Source organism: Mirounga angustirostris, unplaced genomic scaffold, assembly GCF_029215605.1.
Source record: "Mirounga angustirostris isolate CCGP_5_RB_7025 unplaced genomic scaffold, mMirAng1.0.hap1 SCAF_4, whole genome shotgun sequence".
NCBI lineage: Eukaryota > Metazoa > Chordata > Mammalia > Carnivora > Phocidae > Mirounga > Mirounga angustirostris.
Window position 1 is genome coordinate 177999774 of NW_026991712.1, and position 21504 is coordinate 178021277.

The window sequence follows — 21504 nt, forward strand, 5'->3', positions numbered from 1 at the left end:
GGTGGGCCTCCGGAGGAAGGAGGCCTAAGGTGGGTCTAGCTGTCGGCCATGGGCCGTGCAGTTTCTAGATTCTGGTGGCCCTAAGTATTGCTGGGTCTCCATCCCTGACTGAACTAAAGGCCTCTGAAGAAGTTCCTCGAGGTGGAAGAAGATGGCCATGGGCCTTGCACTCAGGGGTTCCCCTAAGACCTTCAAGAGGCAACATGGAGGGGCGGGGGGGTATACGGGGAGCCAGGGAGGTGGTACTTACCAACGCCAGTGAGGTAGAGCACGCTGTGGCCCAGGGCGCCGCCCTCATGCCCCCCGAAGTAGGACACCTTCACCTGTGGGGACATCATTAGCCCTAAGCCAGCACGACCACCCCTGAGAGATGGCAGTGGCAGGGGGCGTGGGGGCACACCCCGACAGTCCTGCTTCAAGGCAGGGGAGGCCTGGCCATCCCGAGGTGCTCCCCGCTGCAGAAGGTCCAAGATTCCCGGGCTCCTGGCTTGGACTCAGAGCTGCCTTCCCCAGCTAGAGAGGCTGTGGATGCCTCCCAGGCTCCAGGGCCGGGCTGAGGAGCAAGGAGGGCTGAGTAGGGTGGGGCGGGTCCCAGAGGGAGCAGCTGGACCCTCAGGAATCCATGGAGATGTCAGAGAGGAGGAATGAGGGGAGGGACGGCTGACGCCATTGACATCAGCCAGTTACTCAGCCTCTGTTTCTTCTTCTGTAAAATGGGAATAATGACCACACGCCCCCACCCCCACTCCCATTAAAAACCAATGGTCACAGAGCTTTTCCCATGGTCCCGAACCCATGCCAAGGGCTCTACCCAGGCCATCTCAGTGAGCTCCCAGGATGGCCCCAGGAGACCAGGCCTATTCCCAGTGAGGCCACTCCCGGCCCTCCCTGCAGGCATGCAGCTAGTGAGCCGGGGAGGTGGGGTTTGAATCCATGGCAGGCTCCAGGACCCCCGCTCTCAATAGCTAAACAGTCTCTGCTTCTCCCCTGTCGGGGGAGAAAGGGCCATGTCAGTGAACCAGTGGGTCACTGTGTGTGTGGTGGGCGTCTGGGGGTGAGTGATGAGGGGGCTGTCCAGGAAAGAGAAGTCTTTCTCCTTCCTTAGATATGAGGACAGGTGCACATCCCGGTGGACACCTGCATCTCTGTGCATGCGCGCATGCGTGTGCACGGCCGCCGCTACAGGGTCCTGCCCGCTACGGGGCTTGTTTGGGGGTCTGTGCGGAGGTTGAACACAGGCGTTCACGTGAGGGTGCCTGTGAACTGAGGGGGTGAGTAGGCAGGCTGTGTTTATGGGGGGACTCATTCGTGTGTGTATGGGTGACGTTGCAGCCTTGGGGTGCGCGTGCGTGTCCGGGGTGTCTGCAGCTTCAAGATGTGCTGTGTGGACGCTGCTCTCAGAGCCTCGTGGGGTTTGGCGGCGCAGGGGTGATGTGATGGGGTTATGCTTGCGTGCAGGGGGTGGGAGACGTGGCCCCTGACTGTGGGGACGTGGCCTCTTACCTTGAGATCATGTAAGTCCTTACTGGCTGCATCCACGGATACGGTCACCTCCACATTGGTGCCCAGGGGCCAGCGGGACTTGCCTGTGGGCACTGTCACTCGAGCTGGGTCGTAGACCATGAAAACCTCCACTCCGGAGCTCCCAGAGACCCCGAAGGTCTCGGCCCCCTTGGGCACATCACTGACAGGAAGGAGAGAGGCAAGTCTCCAGGGGGCTCAGGAGAGAGACCACGGCGGGGTAGCGGGTGGGGGCTGCCAAGCCACACAAACAGCACCCCTAACAGCTGGACTGGGGAGCGGCAGGGGACTGCCACTGGCCAGGAGCCCAGCCCGACTGGGCGCCAGGCAGCCTGGGCTCCGTCCCAGCTCTCCACTGATTCCCACGTGACCCACCCTGGGCACCTCGTCTTGTCCTCTGGCCTCAGCCTCCCTATCTGTAACATGGGGCTTTACTCTAGTGGCAGGGCCCTTTCGGCGGACTCCGTGCAGAACCTAGGACCTAAGACAGACACAGGGGAGCGGGGTATGGGGCCAAACCATAGCATTTAACACCCCCCCTCTAACAGCGGTCCCCGAGGCTCCAGAGAGCAAAGACAGCAAACCCCTGGATAACCTCCGACCCCCACACCAAGGCTCCCCATTCTGATACCTCCAAATTCTCCAATCCAATAGGAAACCCACTTGGTCATCCACCTCTCACCACCTCCACCGTCACCACATGATTGCTGGGCAGCCTCCTCACTGGTCTCTGCAGACCCACCTGTGCCCCCCCCACCCCGCCCGTCTGTTCTGCACACGACACACTAAAGCAGATTGTGTTGTTCCTTTGCCCAAAAGTAGCAGTACCCGTTACACTCAGTAAAAGGCAGTCCTCACAGCGGCTTACAAGGCCCCCTGTGATCTGCCCCCTGCCACCTCCCTGACCTCTCCTCCCCATGATGCTCCCCCTCGCCCACTCTGCTCCCACCACACTGACCTTCCTGCTGTTCCATGAAGCTGCCCGTCTGTCGTGCCTCAGGGCCTTTGCACTGGCTGTTCCCTCTGCATAGAATGCTCTTCCCCCAGGTGTCCACAAGGCTCATTCACTTACCCTCTTCAAGGCTCTGCTTAAATGTCACCTTCTCAGTGAGCCCCCATCACCCCATTTAATGCTGCACCTTGCCCCGACCGTCTCCCCCTCCTCCCTATCCCTCTCACTCTGCTCTGAGAGCTAGGCCCCCCCATGTGGAGCCCATACCCTAGAGGGGAAGTTGTGTCAGTGTTTCTCCCTCCCCTGCATGTCAGGGCTCTCCCCTGCTGTTCCCCAGGACAGAGCCATCAGCCTCAAGGTCACCACTTAAGGTCAAGTCCACTTACTAGACATCCACCTGACTGCAAAGATGCTGGGCCAGAGGGGTCCTTTGATGTATCCTCCGGCCTCTATCCTTTCCTGGACCCCTGAGAACCCACCCAGATACTAAACCCTCTGGAGAAACCAGACACCCCTCCACAGCCCCCACCACGGTCACCTGTGCCCATCAAACTGCCCCCAGTGACAATGGTTGACGGTGGTCATAGTTACAACCCCAAGTCCTACTCAGTGCTTGGCTCTCTGATGCTCGGCAAGGCAGTTTTCACTCTCCTCACTTTACAGACGCGGCTGGGGTGGAGAAGGGCCCTGGGGCCCTGCAGGCTGCCGACAAGACCCACCCGTGCCACCCCACCCTCGTGGCCCCACATCCCCGTGAGCCGTGGTACCTTCAGGAAGCCCCATCCTGCATGCCCTTCATCCTTGTTTAATCAGTTACCATAGGAACCCAGGTACCCCAGACACTCATCCTCTAATCAGACCCCATCTCCCATCCGCCCCCGCTCCCAGATAATCCCACGCACCATCACCCGCCCGGTGGCCTCAATCACATCTCAGACTGTGTCCCTGACCTTCACACTACCACAGAAACCTGTTCCCCGCAGTGGGCAGGGCCCCCCCCCCGCAGCCCTCTCAATGGTGGCCACTCCCCTCCCCCACTCCCCCTACCCCCGGGCCCAGAGGTGGGCAGGGGTCCTGCGTGCTCCTCCCCTGTCATTGCCACATCATTGTCGCTCTGCCCCCATTCCTGGAGGGGGTCAGCTCCTGCCACTCCCCTGCATTGCTGCCCCCGCTTACTATCTCAGCAGCCCCGTGGGTGATGGGCCAGCACCCTGGCGCCTCAGCGCCTGACCTCCTCTTCCAGCGAGCCTGGCCCCCGCCCTCAGCCACCCGCGCCCCGGGCAGACCCCGGACTTTGTCATTACCAAGAACTGCACCCACCACACACTCCCCTATCCACAGCCCGCCGATACCACCAGCTAACCAGCCAGCTCACTTCTCTGACGCGCCAACCCCATCAAGCCCCCAGCGCCACCAGGACCCATAGCCACTGAGGGTGGAGACCTCTCTAGCCCCTCTGGGCAGCCCTGGCCCCTCCTGGTCACAGGCTCAGAGTCCCCAGCCCGCCTCACAGTCACTCCCTGGCACCGCTCAACATTTCTGCACACCTTCCCCTCCCTCAGACTGCCTAAGCACCGCCCCAGCCCCCAGAAAGCCCCCTCCCTCCTCCCCACTCTGCCCCTGCACACCCTGAGGCTGACTGCGTCCCACTCAGATTCCCGCCCGCCGACCTTAGATGACCCTTGCCAATGCCCGCAGCCTGACAACATTTCTGGGGGCTGGAGAGCCTGGGAGGGAGGGGCTAGGGTATCAGGCCCGTCTTGGGGCTCCGTCTCCTGGGCCCTGGGGTCAGGTCTTTGGTCTCAAGCCTGCCCATAAGGGCTCCAGCTCTGAGCCCCAAGGGGCATCTGACCCAGATGATCAGCTGTCCTCCTTGAAACACTTCCCGCTTGGCCTCTGGGACACCCAGCTCTCCTCTCCTCCCCAGGCTGCTCCTTGCTGCCCTGCCCTCCTAACCGCAGAGCGCCCCGGGCGGCGGGCTGGCCCCCATTAACCACCAGCAGTTGTCGGGGGAGGGCACAGTTAAGCTGATTATTAGTTTTACTGATACCAATGATGTGTAGCGCACAACATACTAACAAGAGTACAATATATGTTACTCCTCATCATAAAATTACTATAAATCCCCCCAGTTCTTACAGAATGCCTCTCGAAACCACAGCCAAACCATGCTGGCCATTCAACCACAACTCCACAAATGGAGTTGCATCCCAGTCTGCTCATTCTTTCCCCCCAAAATTTGTCGTCATGAAATTTGATGCGTGACGTAAACGCGGACTGATACTTTCATTTGTGTTCAAGGATAAAATGAAAGCGAAGCCGTGGAGATAAACCTCACTCCATCGGTGATATGAGCAACTTCTTTGCTGAGCCAGCTAATGCTGGATGAACACTTCCCTCACTTTTTGTGCTAATCACAACGTAACATACTTCTAAATTTAATCTGTGTTCGTCTCCTTTTTCTTCATCAATAAAACAATAAATGGGAGTCCTGATTGTAGACTTTGCCAATTTCCATGGTCTAGAGACTTCCACCAATGGCCAATTTCAAGTTACCAGTGAAACATCATTGAACTCAGAGTTGCAAAGAAATACAATAGCACCCCGTATATAACTATTTCTACCATACAGAGGTGAATGATCATGGAGCATAGATCTTGGTAGAGTGTAATAAAATAGTAAGGAAGCGGTGCATTCTGATTATTATCTTTTTTTTTCAATATAATTTATTTACTTGTAAGCGTATAGAGTTTAATTTTAAATACTGTCATGGCGGGATACCTGGGTGGCACAGTCAGTTGAGTGACCGACTCTTGATTTTGGCTCAGGTTGTGATCTCGGGATCATGAGATTGAGCCCTGCATAGGGCTCTGCATTCAGTACAGAGTCTGCTTGAGACTCTCTCCCCCTCTGCCCCTTCCCCTTACATGCACGTGCATGCGCATGTTCTCTTTCTCTCTCTTAAAAATAAATGAATAATTTTTTAAATAAAAAATTTAATAAATACTATCATGGCTGTGTTTGGCAATAGGCTCATAAACTTCCTAAAAAATGGACAATCAGGTCCTCCTGCAGAAGGACCCTACTATACTGCTAAAAATGTGTCCTATTCACCTCTCTCCCAGACTTCTCCAAAGGAATTCACAGCCTTTAACCAGGTGAATGTACACTGGGGAAAAGGAAATAATCAGACTTTTCCAGCTTTATTGGACACTGGCTCCGAACTGAGGCTAATTTCAGGAGATCCACATGTCATGTCCACCTGTGAGTCAGAGTAGAGGATTTTAGTGGTCAGGTAACCAATGGGTTTAGCTCAGGTCCGGCTCCCAGTGGGTTCAGTGGATCTCCGAACCCATTCTGTGGCTTCCCCCACCCCCTCAGTTTCAGAATGCATAATTGGAATAGCACTCAGCAATAGGCAGGCATTCCTATGAGTGTGTCCCTGCCGGCTCCTACCCACCTGGCCCCAGGGCTTGGTGCTCAGTCCTCTTGTCTGGTGACACTCACCCCCTTGATGATCTCCACCTGCCACACTGATATGCTTAGAACCCCTACTTTCTATCTCCAGACCCTGATAGCTAATTGCTTTTTGAACATCTCCCTTGGGTGTCTAACAGGCACTTTAAATTTAATGTGTCCATATATACTCATAAAGGGAACAATCTAACAAGAAGATATAACAATTGTAAATATTTATGCACCCAACATGGGAGCACCCAAATACATAAAGCAGCTAATAACAAACATAAAGGAAGTAATTGGTGGTAATACAATAATTGTATGGAACTTTAACATCCCACTTACACCAATGGATAGATCATCCAAACAGAAAATCAACAAGGAAACAGTGGCTTTGAATGACACATTGGGCCAGATGGATATAAAAGACATATTCAGAACATTCCATCCTAAGACAGCAGAATATACATTCTTTTCAAGTGCACACAGAACATTCTCCAGAACAGATCACATGTTAGGCCACAAAACAAGTTTCAACAAATTCAAAAAGATTGAAGTCATACCATGCATCTTTTCTGACTACAACACTAGGAAACTGGAAGTCAACCACAAGAAAAAATCTGGAAAGAACACAGATACATGGAGGTTAAATAACATGCTACTAAACAATGAATGTTTCAATTAATGAAACAAGAAATCAAAGAGGAAGTAAAAAGGAAATGGAGACAAATGAAAATGAAAATGGTCCAAAATCTTTGGGATGCAGCAAAAGTTGTTTTAAGAGGGAAGTTTATGTCCATATAGGCCTAGCTCAAAAAGCAAGAAAATCTCAAACAACCTAACCTTACACCTAAAGGAGCTAAAAAAAAGAACAACAAACAAAACTCAAAACCAGTAGAAGGAAGGAAATGATAAAGATCAGAGCAGAAATAAATGAAATAGAAACTAAAAAAAAAAAAAAAAACAGAACAGATCAATGAAACCAGGAGCTGGTTCTTGAAAAAGATCAACAAAATTGATAAACCTCTAGCCAGACCCAGAGAGAGAGAGAGAGAGAGAGGACTCAAATAAACAAAATCAGAAACGAAAGAGGAGAAATAACAACAGACTCAACAGAAATACAAAGAAGTGTAAGAGAATAATATGAAAAATCACATGCCAACAAATTGGACAACCTAGAAGAAATGGATAAATTCCTAGAAACATATAAGCTACCAAAGCTGAATCAGAAAGAAATAGAAAACTTGAACAGACTGATTACCAGCAATAAAATTGTATCAGTAATAAAAAAAACTCCCAAAAAACAAAAGTCCAGGACCAGATGACTCCACAGATGAATTCTACCAAATATTTAAAGAAGAGTTAATACCTATTCTTCTCAAACTATTCCAAAAAGAAGAAGAGGAAAGCTTCCAAATTAATTCTATGAGGCCAGCATGACCCTGATACCAAAACCAGATAAAGACACTACAAAAAAAAAAAGAGAACTACAGGCCAATAGCTCTCATGAACACAGGTACAAAAATTCTCAACAAAATATTAGCAAACTGAGTCTGACAATCCATTAAAAAGAATCATTCACCACAATCAAGTGGGATTTATTCCTGGGATACAAGGGTGGTTCAATATTCGCAAATCAATCCTCATGATACATCACATCAACAAGAGAAAGGATAAAACCATATGATCATTTCAGTAGATGCAGAAAAAGCATTCAACAAAGTACAACATCACTTTATGATAAAAATCCTTAACAAAGTAGGTTCAGAGGGAACACACCTCAACATAATAAAGGCCTTAAATAAAAACCCACAGCACATCTTACTCAATGATAAAAAACTGAGAACTTTTCCCTTAAGATCAGGAACAAGACAAGGATGTCCACTCTCACCACTTTTATTCAACATAGCACTGGAAGTCCTAGCCATAGCAATCAGACAAGAAAAATAAACAAAAGGCATCCAAATTGGTAAGAAGAAATAAAACATGATACTAACAAAAACTAAATAAAAAATAAAAACATACTATATATAAAAAACCCTAAAGACTCCACCAAAAAAACTATTAGAACTGATAAATGAATTCAGTAAGGCCACAGGATACAAAATCAATGTACAGAAATCTGTTGCATTTCTATACACAAAAATCAAGTAGCAGAAAGAGAAATTAAGAAAATAATCCCATTTACAATTACACCATAAATAATAAAACATCTAGGAATAAACTTAACCAAGGAGGTGAAAGACCTGTATGCTGAAAACTATAAAACATGAAAGAAATTGAAAATGACACAAACAAATGGAAAGATAGTCCATGCTCACGGATTAGAAGAACAAATATTGTTAAAACGTACTACCCATACTACCCAAAACAACCTACAGATTTAATGCAATCTCTATCAAAATACCAACAGCATTTTTCACAGAACTATAACAAATAATCCTAAAATTTGTATGGACTACAAAAGACCCTGAATACCCAAAGCAATCTTGAAAAAGAAGAACAAAACTGGAGATATCACAATTCCAGATAGCAAGATATACTACCAAGCTATAGTAATCAAAACAGTATGGTACTGGCACAAAAAGAGGTACATAGATCAATGGAATAGAAGAGAAAACCCAGGAATAAACCCACAATTATATGGTCAATTAATCTTCAACAAAGGAGGCAAAAATATGCACTGGGTAGACAGTCTCTTCATCAAATGGCATTGGGAAAACTGGACAACTACCTGCAAAAGAATGAAACTGGACCACTTTCTTACACCATACACAAAAATAAACTCAAAATGAATTAAGGACCTAAATGTGGGACCTGAAACCATAAAAACCCTAGAAGAGACCATAGGCATCAATCTCTCTGACATCAGCCGTAGCAACATTTTTCTAAATATGTCTCCTGAGGCAAGAGAAACAAATGCAAAAATAAACTATTGGGACTACATGAAAATAGAAAGCTTCTGCACAGTGAAGGAAACAAGCAACAAAACTAAAAGGCAGCCTACAGGATGGGAGAAGATATTTGCAAATGACATATCCAATAAAGGGTTATATCCAAAGTATATAAAAAACTGATACAACTCAACACTGCCCCCACCAAAAAAATAATTCAATTAAAAACGGGAAGGAGACATGAACAGACATTTCTCCAGAGAAGACATACAGATGGCCAACAAACACATGAAAAGATACTCAACATCACTCATCATCAGGGAAATGCAAATCAAAACCACAATGAGATATCACCTCACACCTGTCAGAACGGCTAAAATCAAAAACCCAAGAAAAAACAAGTGTTGGTGAGGATATGGAGAAAAACGAACCCTCATGCACTGTTGCTGGGAATGCAAACTGGTGCAGCCACTCTGGAAAACAGTACAGGGGTTCCTCAAAAAATTAAAAATAGAACTACCCTATGATCCAGTAATTCCACTACTGAATACTTACCCAAGCCACACAAAAACACTAATTTGAAAAGATACATGCACCCCTAAGTTTATTGCAGCTTATCAACAATAGCCAAATTATGGAAGCAGCCCAAGTGTCCATCGATAGATAAATGGGTAAAAAAGATGTGGTATATGTATGCATATAATATTCCATTCCATATGCAATGGAATATTATACAGCCATTAAAAAAGAATAAATCTTGCCATGGATGGATCTAGAAGGTATAACGGTAAGTGAAAGTCAGAGAAAGACAAATACCGTATGATTTTAGTCATACATGGAATTCAAGAAACAAAACAAACGAACAAGAAAAAAAGAGACAAACTAAAAAACAGATTTTTTACTGTAGAGAACAAACTGGTGGTTAACAGAGGGAAGGTAGGCAGGGGGGATGAGGGAAATAGGTGATGGGGATTCATGAGTACACTTACCATGATGAGGACTGAATAATGTATAGAATTGTTGAATCACTATATTGTGTACCTGAACCTAGTATAACACTGTATGTTAACTATACTGGAATAATTTTTTATAAGAAGTTCTATGCTAAAAAACAACAATATAAATTAATTACTTAACTAATTAATTTACAGTGTCCAAAACCAAACTCCTACCTCTCCACCCCTGCCCCGTCCAGGCCTGCCCAAGACCTTCCCCGGCCGCCCCATCCTCGGGTTCACTCTGGGGTCCCCTCTCTCCCTCGCACTCACACCCAGCGCCCCAGCAAACCCTAACGACTCCACCTTCATGTCATGTCCAGAGCGGATACTCTCGCTTCCCCAACGGCTAACATCCGGGGGCAGACCACCAATTGTTTTCACGTGGATTTTTACAACAGGTTGGTCTCCTGCCTCCTCTCCTGCCGCCCTCAGTCTGTTCTGGACATAACAGCAAAAGGGTCCTCTTTAAAAAAAAAAAAAAAAAAAAAAAAAAAGCCCTCTGGTGTCCCTCCTGCTTGTAACCCTTCCACATGGTCAAAATGGCTTCCTGACCACATGGCTCCCCTTTCCCCCTCCCCACAGACCCAGCTCCTTGCTCTCCTCCTAGCACGCCCAGCTCACTCCCACCTCAGACCCTTTGCATCTGCAGTTCTTGCTTAGAATGTTCAGCTCGCAGGTATCTGCTGGGTCCTCACCCCTCATTTCCTTCTCAGCGAGGTCTTCTTTGCCCAAGTCAGGACAGTGTTATAGGAAGACACCATGGACCCCACACTCCCTGACTCTGTGAGCCAGCTTCATTGCCCCTGACATATTCTGCTTATTTTGACATATTTGCTTATTGCCTGTCCCTCTTGTTTCTCCCTCTAGAATGCAGGGATTTTTTTTTCCACTTTGCTCTCTCTAACGCTACTGTCACCTGAGCGCCCAGGTCAGTGCCTGGCACCAACCAGGAGCTCAACAAACCCTTGTATTAGGGATGAGACAGGGAAACCCAGAAACCCAGGACTGCCCAGCTGGGAGGTGGCTGCACTAGACTTGAATCCAGCCTGCCTGGCCGCAGAACCTTTGCCCACAGAGCAAGTAGGCACGAGTCCCAGGCACCCAGCTGGTGGCAGGAAGGTTCCCAGCTCCTGGGAGATGCCTGCCCCACCCCGGCCAGGGACTGCCAACTCCAGACGCAGCCCTTTCAAGGGGAGCAGGGCTCCATGGAGCCAATCCCCTGCATTGGGCAAAAGTTGACGGCCCTAGCACACAACTCCCTATTTAGGGTAAGTCCAAGCCACGTCCCTGGCACACAACTTCCTATTTGGGGTAAGAAATAATAGTAACAGTAATAACAACAATGATGGTAAAAGAAGAGGGAGAAAGAGAGGGGACAAATGCTTGGGGCTGTCCGGCCCTTCCAAGCCCAGCCTGCTTCTCGCCCCCAACCTTGCTCTGTCACTGCTGCCTCTGGATGCTGGGAGTACGGTCTCGGCTGCTTTCTCCCCGGCAGGTGCCAGATGAGTCCCTCCAAGGCCGGGCCTCGGGGAGAGGTGGCGATGTGCAGGAGGCACGCGATGGGCAGTGCTGCCACCCAGGACCGCTGCCTCCACCTCTGCAGGTCCCACCTGCCCTCCGGCCCCCACTGCCTTCCCCGTTCCATCACCCCCATCCAGGCGGTTTCCCTCGGGCTGCCTCTCAGGGTGGAAACGGTGCCGAAGAGCTGAGGCTATCCCAGCAGGAGCTTTGCAGACTGGGAGGAAGAGGGAGAGGGAGGGGGCCGCGGGAGGGGACCGGGGCTTGCCACGGGTGCCCACGCTTGGCAGGTTATGCCCGACAGGTACTTGCTGCCTCAGATTCTCATTCCCTTGGGGTCCTCCCCCTGACCCATGCCCAGGCCTCAAAGAGGGGGTTCGCACTGCCTTTCCTCATCTCTCAGGCTCCCAGATCTGTGGGTGGGGCCGTGGATGAAGAGTTGCTCTTGGGGGGTGTAACAGGCAGGGGTGGGAGGCTGAGGGCTGCTCGGTAGGAGCCTCCATCTGACACCTGCGGGCCGGCTGCCCTTCGGTGGGGTCTCACGGAGCAGCCCCCAGACCCAACCCAAACTCACAGTCAGATGAAATAATGGATTTGAAAGCACTCTTCAGATGAGAGGGTCTAAGCCATTACCATACTGTGTCTTTATCATCACGTCCACGTTGATGTTGATGAGCCGGTGCCCTCTCCTTGCCCTCTGCTTCCCAGTGCCCTTCTCCTACCTCTGCAGGGGTGCGGGGTGCGGATGGGGAGGGGGGAGGCGGAATCTTCTGTATTCTTGAAGACCCACTTCAAATGCCACCTCTCTACAGAGGGAAGTGTGGGTTCTATGTGGAGTGTGGGCTCAAAGCCGGTCACTCAACTGCTCTGAGCCTCTATTTCCCTCCTCTGTGAAATGGGTATAATCCAAAGAGCTACTTCCTAGGGCTGTTGGGGGGATTCTGTGAGATGATGCATTTAAAGTAGGTCCTTGATAGGCATTCGGTGCCACTGCCCCCGTTACTATCACTCACCCCAGAGCCCCCCAACAGCCCAGCCCACTCGGGCCAGCTCCCCGTGTCCTTTCCTCTGTGTTCCCACAGCACTGGCTCAGACCTTCCTCGGGGCCCCGTCGCAGTCCGTCTGTGTCACCCAGAGCAGCACCCTGCCTGACTCGTGCACATCCCCACACCCCATGCCCAAACCTGGACCTGGGTACCAGGTTCATAAAGAGGCTGCAAAGAGAACAGAGTCAATTCTTAGAGGATCTCATAGAAGGAGGTGCAGAGCGTGAGGTGGGGAATTTCAAGTCATCAGGTAGTTCCCAGCCACCTGATAAGGCATGAGGACAGTGTGTTCTGTGGGTAACAGTGGGGAGGGGTACGCTGGGGTGGCTCTTTCCAGCACCTACCATGCGCCAGGCACCTACAATGCGCCTACCATTTTGACAGACACGATCTCATCTACACTCACAACTACCCTTCCGGGTATGCATTGCTGTCCTCATTTAGCCCATGAAGAAATCTCAGAGAGGTTAAGTAACTTTCGTAGGGTCACACTGCTGACAAAGGGAGGAGGGAGCAGCAGGTTTGTCTCCTATCTTATGCTGTCCTGGCTGACATGAAAATGAACGTGTGTTCCCTGAGCATGCCACCAGCAGATACCGGAAGGATGAGTTAGTTGGGGAAAACGTAGGAAGGGAAAAGGAAAATGTTGAAACTTTGCAACACAGCCTCCTCAACACGATTCCTTGGGAATGGAGGAGGGGGGCGTGGAGCGCAAGACAGCATGGGGGGCACTGAGTCAGGAAAACCATGTCCCCTCTTCCCCACATGAGCTCCTGAACTTTGCAGGGGTGAGGTTGGTGCAGGCCAAGAGGGCAGCACCCATGACCTCCTGGCTCCCGCTTGCCCTAAAACAATGCATCTGTGGAGTATCTGCACAGGCCCTGGGTCAGAAAAGGGTCTCAAAGATCATCTTGGCCTGCTTCCTGCCCATCGCAAGACTCTGCCTGCCCGCAGGATGGGCAGACAACTCACTACCCCACATCCCTTTGTGCTTTGACAGCTCAGGTAATTAGAAAGCTTTTCCTTTTGCTTAGCTGCACCCTGGCTCCGAGAAGCTTCCTCCCACTGGGGTTCAGAAGGCCACACCTCACCTCCACTACTCAGAAACTTACCACCTGGTCTCTAAGGAGAAACACAACAGCCCTGGAGAAGTCCCTTCCGTGCCCTCCATCATAGCTGCTGCTTGATGAGTTCACCAGCCCCCCAGGGATAGAGTTCGGGGTTTGGGGCCCCTCTTCCCAGCCTAGGGCCTGGGCAGGGAGGGCAGAATGGTGCTGACCCAGCCTCCAGCTAGTGGGTGGGGATGGGGGTATAGTGGCAAAGGATCAGTGTGCCCTGGAGGGTGGCCCAGGGCACTGTGCAGGGGAGAGGCAAAGGCAGGAGGGGAGAATAATGCAGAATTGGATGGAAAGGCTGAGGAGAAAGCCAGTGGGCAGCTCTCGAGCAGACGGGGCTGGCCAAGCCTACAGCTGCCCTCACACCTGGCCAGACACCTGCCCACTGGGTGCCCCCAAGGTTCCACCTTCCAGATGTCCTCGACTTGACGTTTTCTGGACCGAAGCCACAAGAAATGCCATAGGGCCAGCCAGCGGGATCCAGCAAGTCCTCTCTGGTGCGGCCAGCCCTGTGGGTGCTTCCGCTGGATGCCGAGGCCCGCCACGGCTGACGGTCCCACAGAGCCGGCCAGCCCCCTCCAGGCCCCCATCCTAAAGAAAGCCGCTCCCCAGGGGTCCATGGAGCTTCCAGTTAGGGCTGTGGGTTGCTATGCCTCAACACGCACTCCCCAAGCACCTGCTGTGCGTCAGGCACCACGCTAGGCTCGGGGCAGGCAGAGGTGAATCACCCTGGCCCTGCCGTCGAGGGGTCCACACGGGGCAGGTGTACCATGGTCTGCACCTCACTTTTATTCCGTTCTAATTCCATCCCCTTGGCCCCTGCCTGCTGGGAAGTTAGGATTCCTCTCCCCATTTTACAGAAGACGGATTGAAATTCAAAGGGGGGGTCACACACGGGGACACAGTGGCTGAGCTGGGATGTGACCCCACTTGGGACTGACTCCAAAGCTCAACCTCTGCCTTGACCCCACTCCATCCCTCGAGCTGACCCAGCAACATAGAAGATTCCCAGACAGTGAGGTCTTTGGGGGTTGAACTCACAGAATTTGGGATCAGGTAGACCTGGGTTCTACCTGATCTAGCATTTTGTGGGCTGTGTGACTTGGGGCTCTAGCATTTTGTGGGCTGTGTGACTTGGGGCAAGTCTCTCGACCTCTCTGTGTCTCCGTGTCTTTGTCTGCAAAGTGGAGATCAGAGTTGTCCGTATCTCACGGGGTTGTTGTGACACTTCGTTGAGATAGGGCCACGATCCCTTGCTACAGTACCACCCACTGTCATTATGGTCAGAAAGGACATGGGGAGCGAGCAGGTCCTGGAGAGAGGGCTGGTGGATAAGAGGATCCTTGTACCTCCCTTCACTACCCCGCTTGACCAAAAATGCGGATGGTTAACATCCACCTCCTGAAGTTCTTTTCGCTCCCAGATGAAGACAGGAGTCCCTCACGGGCTGCTATGGGCCGTATCACCCCCAAGTGCCAAGCCCAGCATGGACCTGGACACAGGGCAGGTGTTCAATACCATTGGTTAAATGGCTGCCGTGGGGCAAAGGCCCCAGAGGCTCCCCAGCTTCCCCACCCCAGTGTGGCTTTCCCCTTAGACCTTCCCCGGGTGCTGAATGTGGTCGGCGGAGGGCGATGGCTGGGCCCTTGCAGACCCCACATCACGGGCAGACATTTCCTCCTAAATCTAAAAGGGTGCAGGGTGCGGCTGTGTTCTCTCTCTTTCTTTCCTTCCTTCCCAGAGATAACAATCATGGGTAACTTACGCCCTGTCATTGCTCAGGGAGGGGCACACCCAGGGCCTGGAAGGAGGGCCCAGGCTAGGCAGACCTTCTTTCAAGCGGATCCCTGCTCTTCCTGGGAGTGGGGGCTGGAGAGGAGGGGCGGCAGCTCTCAGCCACAGACCTCCCGAGCAGAGGCACACGGGGGCCGGGGACCAGAACCTCCCTGCACGAGGAGCCAAGAGCTGTGGATGGGAAGTCACCTGTGAGTCACTTCTTCCCTCTCACCCACAGGCTCCCCATCCGTAGAAAGAAAAGCATGCCTGTGCATGTGCATTTCGTGGGTGATGAAACTCCTCATCTGTAAAATGGGGGCCAAGGCCACAGGTGGAAACAATAAACAATGCTATCCCCAACTTGCAGGGGCGGAACAGGCACAGAGAGGCTAAGCGATTGGCCCAAGGTCACACAGCCTGCAGGGACAAGCCTGACCCCCAGCGAGAGGTCATGATTACCAGCCACCCTGTTCTCAGCAGTCAGTGCGTTGACTCTCAGGTGGCCCCAACCCCACAGGGCTTCCTCCTCAGGGGCCCAGTGAGGATGGTGCCCAGCCTTCCATCCCAGGTGAGCAACCTGGGCCCGCAGCCCTGGCTCAGCTCAGCTTAGGCCGCACCAGCTGCACCCTCTGCAGGGTACGACTGTGGATTTTTCAACCCTGCCTCAGCCCACCTCTGCCAGCACGGTGCCCATGACCCAGCTGGGGGTAGACGGGGTCATCAGTGGGGCTGGAGCACTTTCAAGGCTTCAAGTGGCCTTGGACTCCAATGCAGGGTGACTGGCTTCTCCGGGGCATTTGGAGGGCCGAACCCAGCTCCGAGGGCCGGGCGCCCACACACGGTCTGGACGGCACCTGTCCAGGCCCACAGCTGAGGCCCCCCTCCTGGGCTCCCCTGGTAGCTGACGTCCTCGGCTGGGTGGGCATTTGCCGGTTCCTTCTAGCCCCACAGCCCACCCACAACATCTTCGAGCCTCAGGACCACTTGGCAGAGCTAAACAACTGCTTAGCAGCCACCGAGAAGAGAATAGAAGCTTCTCTGGACGGAGCAAAGCTGAGGACAACATGTCACGCGGAGAGCATCTTGGGGTCGGGAGGAATCTACCTCACCTGTGAGCAACCCTCCCATTCCCAGCGCCTCAAGTGCTCTCCCGGGGTCCCCAGCTGGTGGGCCCACCGAGCGAGGAAGGGCAGGGACTGGGAGGAGAAGGGACAGCTGGAAGTTGGCAGTGATGGGAGCTGGAAGGGAAACCAAAGGTGAAGAATGAGGATCGGTTCCAAGACTGGAAATGATGGGAGGGGTAGGGAGGGGAGGACGGAGCAACTGGCTGGGAGGGGCCCATGGTCTCAAATGGCAGGTGGCCAGGGGGACCAGGGAGGCAGGGACACCTGTAGGATTAAAGAGTGGCTGACCTCAGAGGTCTGCCCTGATGCCAACATTTTCTGTCCCAAGAACACACACTGCACCGTTCCATGTCCAGACCCCACTGCGTGTGGGGAGGACCGTGGCCCCATAGTCTCCAAGCACCTCACATTTACACTGTAACATTACTTCTAATGAAGGAATGCGGTGCGGCCCAGGACGGAGCCAGGAAGAGAGATGGTCCTCACTCGGCTTTTAAACCCAGGTCCAGCCCGGCTCTCGGAGTCTATCAGTCATTACGAATTAATATCTGCAGCAACCCTGTAATTATCCCGTGAGCAGCACCATTATGCTTCATTGTACTTCTGCGCACGTTAAAAGCATCAATTTACTCAATGTAAACATTAAGAATATATATACCACAGGTCTTATAACTCTGTTTTGGCATTTTCCTTGTTTGAAATACACAGAACCCCAGGAAAAAGAAGCAGTCTGGGGCCTCTCTCTGGCTCCTCAGAGAAGCCCCCCAGAGTCCCTCCTCCCTGGACACCCCAAATGCTACCCGTCTGATCGGAAGAGTCTGTTTTGCTCTGATGCTTTTGCAGAGCTGGGGGAGGCTTGGGAGAGATCCAGGAGGATGTCTCTGTCCCCCACCCAGCCAGCCTTCTCCTCCGTGCCAGAGAATAAACATTCATTATGGCCTCTATCCTGGGGCTCTGATTCAGGCCTCTGGGCAAAGGGGACCAGACTGCACCATGAGTGGATTCCCCACACTGCTCACACCCCCTTTTTTTGGCATGCATCCTCTGGGGGCCACCTCCAAGCAAGGACAGGGAAAACCAGGGCGGTGTGACTGGACCCGGAGGGTCAGGATGGAGACCAAGTCTGCTAGGGTGACGGGTCAGGGTGGGGAGCTAGTCCATCGGAGTCAGGGGAGCAGGGAATCTATAGCACAGCCTGGGTTAGGGGATTTCTAAGGGTTCCCTGGGCTGGGGCACACAATTACCCCACACACAAATATTTCTCTACACAGTCCACACAGCACCTGGGGGAAATTCATCACCCCGCATGCCCACCCCCACTGGCTCTCCTGGGGGCACTTAACCTCCTGGCAGCTCAGATACTGGCAAACCTCCTCTTTGGGGGGGTGCTTTGCCCTTCTATCAGCAAGGTTAAGTAGAAACCCACTGCTTGACACCTGGCAATGGGGGTAGAGGAGCCCCAAGTTCATCATCCTAGCCATCCCAGGCCCTGGGTGACCTTCAGGCCCCTCTTCAAACCTTCCCAGGCTGATAATTCCATGACCCCTTCTCTACCTATCACAGACTGGACGGACGGGAAGTTCTTCCTTACGTCTACTTCTAAACCAACTTGCTGCAGAATAAACTTCTGTTTTCTAGTTTAGAGACCCTCAGTAGTTACGTCCCTCATCAAGACCAATGCCCAGGATGAAGGCTCCCAAAGGGCTGTTGAGTGGGGGTCTCTCAAAATGCTCACTCAGGGAGCACCTGGGTGGCTCAGTTGGCTAAGTGTGTGGCTCTTCATCTCTGCTCAGGTCTTGATCTCATGGTCATGGGTCCGAGCCCCACATTTAAAATAAAATAATTAAAAATGCTCACTCAGGACCCCAAAGTGGCACCCCCTCCCAGAGTCAACCAGAGCACCCGAGCTGTGGCCAACCCAGGCAGCTTCCTCGTGCTCCCCAGCTGGGCCAGGGCCAGAATCGGAGGATGCTGAGGTGCTTGGTGATCCCAAAGGGGATTCCCAGACAGCACTGCCCTCCGCTCCCACCACACACACAGCCTCATCTGTCCTCTGTTCGTCTCACCCACTGAGACGTGACGGGAGGAACAAGTACTGGAGAAAAGGGGGCCCGCAAAGCTGTCGGAGCTGTGAGCACCTACCTCCTCCACCTTCCAGGGCCCTACACACACAGGGTCTCATTTATCCCCCCCACCCCATTAAGCTGGGTGCTATTGTCAGATGAGGATGCCAGGGCCCAGAGAAGGACAGTGGCTTGCCCAGGGTCACACAAACGTCCAGTTCCAGAATCTGGGCACTTGACCCCCACACTGAACTCAAGACGGGACTCAGCTCACCCTGTCGAGGCTCAGGTAAGGAATGAGGCCCAGCAAGGGCCAGTGACTCGGCCGATGCCGGACAGCAAGTCAACTGCAGAGCTGGGATCAGAACCTGTAGGGTTTCGTGGCTCCCAGGAAAATGCTTCTGGCCTTAGTCAGCAGCACCGTGTAGGGTCTAAGTTTCTGAAATGACCTTCCAGAAACAACCACCTCCCGGGATAAGAGCAGAGGTCTGGAATCGGGACAGTGGGAGCCCACCAGTGACCCCTCCCCTGCCCTTGGTGTTAAAACTGGGTGGCCAGATATAGTAAAAAGTCCAGCTAAATTTGAATTTCAGCTAAGCAGTGGTTTTTAAAAACTAAGTATGTCCCATACAATATACTAAAAATCATTATTTGCTCTTTACCTGAAATGCATACTTAACTGGGTATCCTGTTTTCCCATTTGCTAAGCCTGGGAAACACTATGTTAAAAGGGCAGGAGAAAATGGGATCTCAGCTGGCCACCCAGATCCGAGAGAACCAGCCCCACGCCGGGGCTCCCGATAGGACTCAGAGCCAATGTCTGGCTACTAAGCATCCTGGTTCCCCCTCCTCAGCCCTGTCACTGGGGCCCCAGGCCACTCAACCAGACTGGAACAGCACAGGAACTGAGACCCAAGAGGCAGTGGGAGCTCAGATCCCACCTTGTTGACAGACTCCCCAGCCCCCACCTCCTCTGAGAGGGGGATCCCACCCTGAGCCCCTCATCTGCTGGGGCTCCAGCACCCTCTGATCCAGCAGGAATGGAGTCCCTAGACAGTTCCAGACAGGATGGAGTCCAGAGACAGTATCAGAACTGGAAAAGCCCCCCGAGATCCCCAAGTCCAGCTCCCTCCGTGGCCAGGTGGGGAAAATGAGACCAGGCCAGGGCCCTGGGCCCGCGTCTGGGCAGAGCCAGGACAGGTCAGAGACTTGGGCCAACAGGGGAAGCTGATTCTTCTGGGGCCCCTCAGATGTCACCATGGCTCCCCTCACCGCTGACCATCATCATTGTGGCAAAAACAAGCCCGGGTCTTGTTCTAGGTTCCTGTCCTTTATTAACTCCTTGAATCATCCCTCTGAGACTCCCTCCTGATCCCAATCACCCTGGCCTGCCTCCAAGGATCGAGCTGTCATTCACCCCACACCTCTACCTCAGACAGAAGGGTTGTTGGCAAGAAACGGAGGGAGAAATTCAGGGCGGCCCGGTCCTGCTCCCCGTCCTGAGCACCAGTTCATCCTGATGTCACATACCAGTTCCTCTCTACATCAGAACGCAGAGCCCGGGGCTCAGAGCTAGAACCCTTACCAGGGACTTGAGGCCAAAGACCTGACCCCGGGTACCCAGGAGAGACGGAACCCCAAGACGGGCCTGATACCCTAGCTCCCCCCTGATGCCCATGCTCTCCATCCCACTCCACCTGCTCTGCTCTCAGAACACCTGCCTACCAGCACCCTCCGTGTTCGATTTATCCACCGGGCACCCCCCCCATGGCCTCAGGGTCCTCCGGTGTGGCCCAGCCCTTGGCAGCCAGGTGGGTACCTCTCAATTCTCACCTGTGAATGTCCACAGACGTCTCAACCCCCACCACACACACGGCATAAGTGGGCTTCTTCAGCGACAGCCGCACAGCTCTCTGCAGGGCCATCCCGTGCCCCTGGCTCCCGGGCTCTGCACTTCCTATCTCCCCGGCTCCTCTCCTGGGCACCAGGTCTCCAGGAAGGAGTGTGCGTTCTGATGGGTCGGTGCTTTCCTCCTCCCTTTTAATTTCACCCTGTGACCTGATTAGCTGCCTAAGCCGAGTCCCCACCTCCTGGCTGCACGCCCAGCCCTCTCACTCAGGCCTGCCAATCCAGGAGGCCAGGGGAGGAGGCACCCAGGTCTCTCAGAGAGTTGGGAAGTGGGGGCTTCAGTCGGGGGCCCCAGTGGAGCAGGGCTCAGCTGCCACCAGAAGCTCCCCGTGGGCCCTATCTCTCCTTCCCTACCTTTGACTCCATCCTCAGACTCTTGGTGCATGAACCCTCACTGTCATGATGTCAGCACTTTCTGAGGGCTGATAAAGTGCCTGGTGCAGATCTGATCTCATGCATCCAAAGCACAGGGCAGTCAGACCTCCGGGGTTCAAATCCTGGCTCGGCCTCTCACAACCTATGACCTTGGGCTTCCTGTGGCTCCCCTTCCCGGCCATGAGTTGGCAGTTGTACCCGTTCCATTGGACTGATGTGGGGATGCGTGAGCTACGCGTAAGAGGTTTAGAACAGTGCCCGACACCTAGCATCGGCTAAAAGAAATGCTCACCACTCTTCCTAGTATCCTCATTTTACAGGGAAGAGGATCCACTGTCAGTAAGTGGGACAGCCATGGCGGACACCCAGGTCCTCCTGACTCACTAAACCACCCCCAGAAGGTGAGGGTACAGCCTTGCACCCCAACTCCAGAGATGGCAGCAGAAGCCCCCCCAGGGGAACACCCCTAGCCAGCCAGGGGGGAGGGCAGCTCTGAAGGAGCTCAGAGCAAGGGGCTGGGGGAGGGCTGATTCCTTCCTCAAAATCCCTTCTTTGCAGCCCCGCCTGTTCTCAGGGTGTCCTGGAATCCCGGTCGCTCACTTGACAAGCGGTAGGCACTCCTTTAGGCGATGGGGACGCAGCCAAGCAGCAAACAGACCACAGTCCCTGCTCTGACGGCGTTGACATTCTGGGAGGCACCCTAAGAGTTGAGACGATGGTGGCTTGGTCCTGGAGGCAACCGTGAGCATGGGGAG

At 52.9% G+C, this 21504-nt stretch overlaps 1 protein-coding gene across 1 annotated transcript in view; it reads right to left on the reverse strand.

Moving 5' to 3' along the window:
• LOC123858461 (protein-arginine deiminase type-1) overlaps positions 1-20391 on the reverse strand; it is a 37713-nt gene extending 17322 nt beyond the window's left edge. The window contains exons 1-3 of the mRNA XM_045895508.1: positions 20300-20391; positions 1504-1684; positions 251-323 (exon numbers count right to left, since the gene is read on the reverse strand). Of these exons, the coding sequence (XP_045751464.1) occupies positions 251-323; positions 1504-1684; positions 20300-20391 (346 nt within the window). The remainder of the gene's footprint in view (positions 1-250; positions 324-1503; positions 1685-20299) is intronic.
• Positions 20392-21504: the final 1113 nt, after the last annotated feature.